General features: G+C 46.5%; 1 protein-coding gene across 1 annotated transcript; it reads right to left on the bottom strand.

Annotated features, from left to right (window-relative positions):
* Positions 1-367: 367 nt before the first annotated feature.
* Positions 368-1600, bottom strand: LOC120401433 (olfactory receptor 52R1-like). Its single transcript, XM_039531463.1, has 3 exons — positions 932-1600; positions 671-859; positions 368-397 (listed from the first exon to the last, which is right to left on the bottom strand). The coding sequence occupies exons 1-3, from the start codon at positions 1598-1600 to the stop codon at positions 368-370; spliced, it is 888 nt and encodes a 295-aa protein (XP_039387397.1).
* Between the last annotated feature and the right edge of the window lie 2282 nt (positions 1601-3882).

Here is a 3882-nt window from a genome sequence, read left to right on the forward strand (position 1 = left end):
TCCTGTGCTAGTGGATTCTTCCCTGGATGAGTGTTGACAACAGCAATTAACACTGTCTGGCTACTCCTTTGTCATACCTGAAAGGCTGGTTTTGGGTGTTTCCAGCCTCACATCACACTTTAGTAACTCACACATAGCAAGATTTCATAGCTTCACATACAATGAGAGCGCATACAACCCAAGGGGATATCAATGTTTAACAGATCAAGACTTTTAGAATGATACCTCACAGGGCATACTTTGTACAAAACATACCATAATTGCATCACCATGGTAAATAGGAGGTGCTTTGGAGTGCAGAGTGTCAGGGATGATCCAGAGAGTGACAGGGGGTGGGAAGGAGAGGAGCGAGTGAGGGGCGGAGCCTTTAGGGGAAAAGGCAGAGCAGGGGCAGAACCTGGGGGAAGAGGCAGAGCACTGGGGTGGGGCCTGAGGATCCCAGTTATCAGCAATTAGAAAGGTGGCAACCCTATGAGTCGTACATAGGCAGATTCCCCAGTTTGTCCCACTGACACATCACACTAAGGTCAGGAAAGGATTTAATGGCTCTTTTATCAGCCAGTCAGTGATTCAGGGAAGACGACCCAGCACCATGTCACCAGCCAGCTCTCCATAGAGCTCAATCTGAGAGCTGGAGAACCAGGAGAAAACTTTAGGTCCCTTTATGAGCAAAGAGCTGGAGCAGCCTATCCCGGATCTGTTGGATCCTCACCCCATAGATGATGGGGTTTAGCATGGGGGGCACCAGGAGGTACATGTTTGCCATGAGAACGCGCAAATGCAGGGGCACATTGTGCCCAAATCGTTGTGTGAGGGCGGCAAAGAGATGTGGGATGTAAAAGGCTAAGATGACACAGAGGTGGGAGCTGCAGGTCCCAAAAGCCTTGAGCCGGGCGTCCTTTGTTGGGAGTCTAAAGACGGCCCTGAGGATCTGGGTATAGGACAAGGCGATAAAAAACACATCCTGACCGATCACGAGGAATGCCACAGAGAGGCTGTAGTAACTACTGAGGCTGATGTCGGCGCAGGCCAGCTTCACCACAGCTATGTGCTCACAGTATGTGTTTGGAATGATGTTGGTTCTGCAATATGGCCACCTCCTCGCCAGGAAGAGATGGGGCAGTATGAGCATGATGCCGCGCAGCACCACGGCCAGGCCAATTTTGGCCACCATGGGGTTTGTCAGGGTGGTGGAATGTCTCAGGGGATCGCAGATGGCCACATAGCGATCAAAAGCCATGGCCACGAGGATCCCAGACTGTGTAAAAAAGAAGCTGAGAATGAAGTACATCTGGGTGAGGCAGGCACTGAAATTGATCTCCCTGGAATAGAACCAGAAGATGCTCAGCATTTTGGGCACGATGGATGTAGACAGGACCAGGTCGGTGATGGCCAGCATGCAGAGGAAATAATACATGGGGCCATGGAGGCTCGGCTCCGTCTTTATAATGAACAGGATGGTGAAGTTCCCAAAGATGGCTATGGTGTACATTGTACAGAAGGGGATGGACATCCAGACATGGGCTGTCTCCAGGCTAGGAATGCCCAGCAGGATGAAGGTGGTGGGGTTGGTGAAGTCGGTTGAGTTGGAATCTGACATGGTGTAGGAGAGAATGTTTCCAACGCTGAGGCAGAACGATGTTTTCTGCATGAACTGTACGTTCCCCTGACTTCCTGTATGTGCCCAGGATCTAGGGTGACGGTCGCAGGACAAATAACTGGATGGAGGGAAAATGTTAATATGAGACACTACATGCACTACTGGTGGCTGTTCTCATGGATGAAGCAGATTGGTCACTCTTCACACACTGAAAAATGACATTTTTATTATTCAGATAAATGAATTATGAACAACTGACCCTCCAATGCCAATTCCATATTTTATGGTGCTCTCTTTGTCAATAACTCCTACATATCGTGGTGCAGGAAACCTTAGGAGGCACCAGCAGGAAACACGAGTGTATAGTGGTCATCCCTTATTGTTTTCTGGGCCTTGTCTACACTGCCAAGTTTTTTCACCAAAAGGCAGCATTTGGTGAAGAAATAGTGGAGGTGTAAAGAATACAAACCACTTTTGAATACATAACTGCCCAGTTTCAGTGACGTAATAAAGCTACCTTGACAAGTGTTGGAAGGTTTTTAGGCAAAATTTTTGTCACCAAAGTGTAGACACCGTACTTGATTTTATCACTGTAATTGGCCCATTGCTTTTCTCCCACGTACAACATCCCATACCCCCGGGAACACTCACCATGCTTGTAGTGTTCACCGGTATGTGTGCTTGTCAAGGATCAGCAGGAAAGTGACTGGTGTGTTACCAGCAGTGTATTTTAATGTAGTGTTTCAATGCTGTCCATGTACTTAACAATAATGCTTCTGTTTATTGTTACTTGTGCTTCACCAGATATTTCCTTGAAAGGAGGCACCCCCTCCGCTCCAGCCGAGTGTGTCCCCCTATTATGAAAGCGCTCAAAACGGAGCCAGGAAGATATGTTCTGGGAGGTGCTGCAGTACTCTGATGCAGACGACAAGCAGGAAAGAAAAGAAAATGAGGCATATACAAGGGATGCAATGGAGAGGCTGATAAAAGTTTTGCAGTAGCAGAACAACATACTGCAGTCCCTCCTGATGCTCCAGACTGAGCAGATGGGTGCCCGCCCTCCCCTTCAGCACATTCAGAACACTTTCCCATGTCCTCCCCAAACTCCACCCGCACATTCCTTTCCGATTTCTGGGACTTCTCACTTTACTGTTCACTCCACTGCCACAGACACCTTTTCAAATGAAAGCTGGACTTATGCTCAGCTGTGTGTGTGTGCATGGTGTTTTGGGGTTTTCGAAAATAAAAGGAAATTTATTTGAATAATAAGCACTCGTTATTTGTTTCTGTTGAAGTTATGATAGCAGGTGGCATCAGCAAACAGCAAGCCATTTCATCATTTCCTTACATTGAATCCTCGGCCTGAACAATCACAACTGCTTCCTACCGTGCCAAAACTGGACTTCATTATGCATTATAATCCCATGCATAGCAATAAACAATACTCGTTCTCATTTTCAGTGTTGCCACAAAGCCTCCCTGATTTGAATTGCCCCCCATTGTGCCCTCTAATAGCCTTGGTATCTGGGTGCTCAAAATCAGCAGCCACGTGTTGTCTCTGAGCAGGGCACCCCTGAGCAAACTTTTCGCCATAGCTTCTGTCATAAACATACAGCTAAGGGTAGACTAAAATCCCTCTTTACTCTGTAAAGGGTTAATTCCTCTTTTACCTGTAAAGCTTTGATAACCTAGGGGCACTTGACCAAAAGGACCAATAAGGGGACAAGATACTTTCAAATCTGTGGGGGAAGGTTTTTGGTCTGCGGCTGTCGGAGCCAGCCAGGAAACAGGGCAGGGGGAAAAAAGCATCTAGTCTTACAGAAATAGTAAGTAATAGCAGAAAAGAAATGTGTTAGATTACCTTATGGTTTAGCTTGTGAATTTTCCCCTGTGCTAAGAGGGAGGTATCCCTGTTTTGTAACTTTAAGGTTTTGCCTAGAGGGGAAATCCTCTGTGTTCTTGAGTCTCTTGTTATTCTGTAAAGTACTTACCATCCTGATTTTACAGAGGTGATTCTTTTACCTTTTCTTTAATTAAAATTCTTCTTTTAAGAACCTAATTGAGTTTTCATTGTTCTTAAGATCAAAGGGTTTGGGTCTGTGTTCACCTGTAGCGATTGGTGAGGATTTTATTCTCAAGCCTCCCCAGGAAAGGGGGTGTAGGGGTTTGAGGGGATATTGGGGGAAGGTAGGGCTCCAAGTGGCACTCCCTGAATGTTTGTTTAAATCACTTGTTGGTGGCAGCATATTGTGCAAGGTAGAATTTGTGCCTTGGGAAAGTTT

Source organism: Mauremys reevesii, linkage group 1 (genome assembly GCF_016161935.1).
Source record: "Mauremys reevesii isolate NIE-2019 linkage group 1, ASM1616193v1, whole genome shotgun sequence".
Classification (NCBI taxonomy): Eukaryota; Metazoa; Chordata; order Testudines; family Geoemydidae; genus Mauremys; species Mauremys reevesii.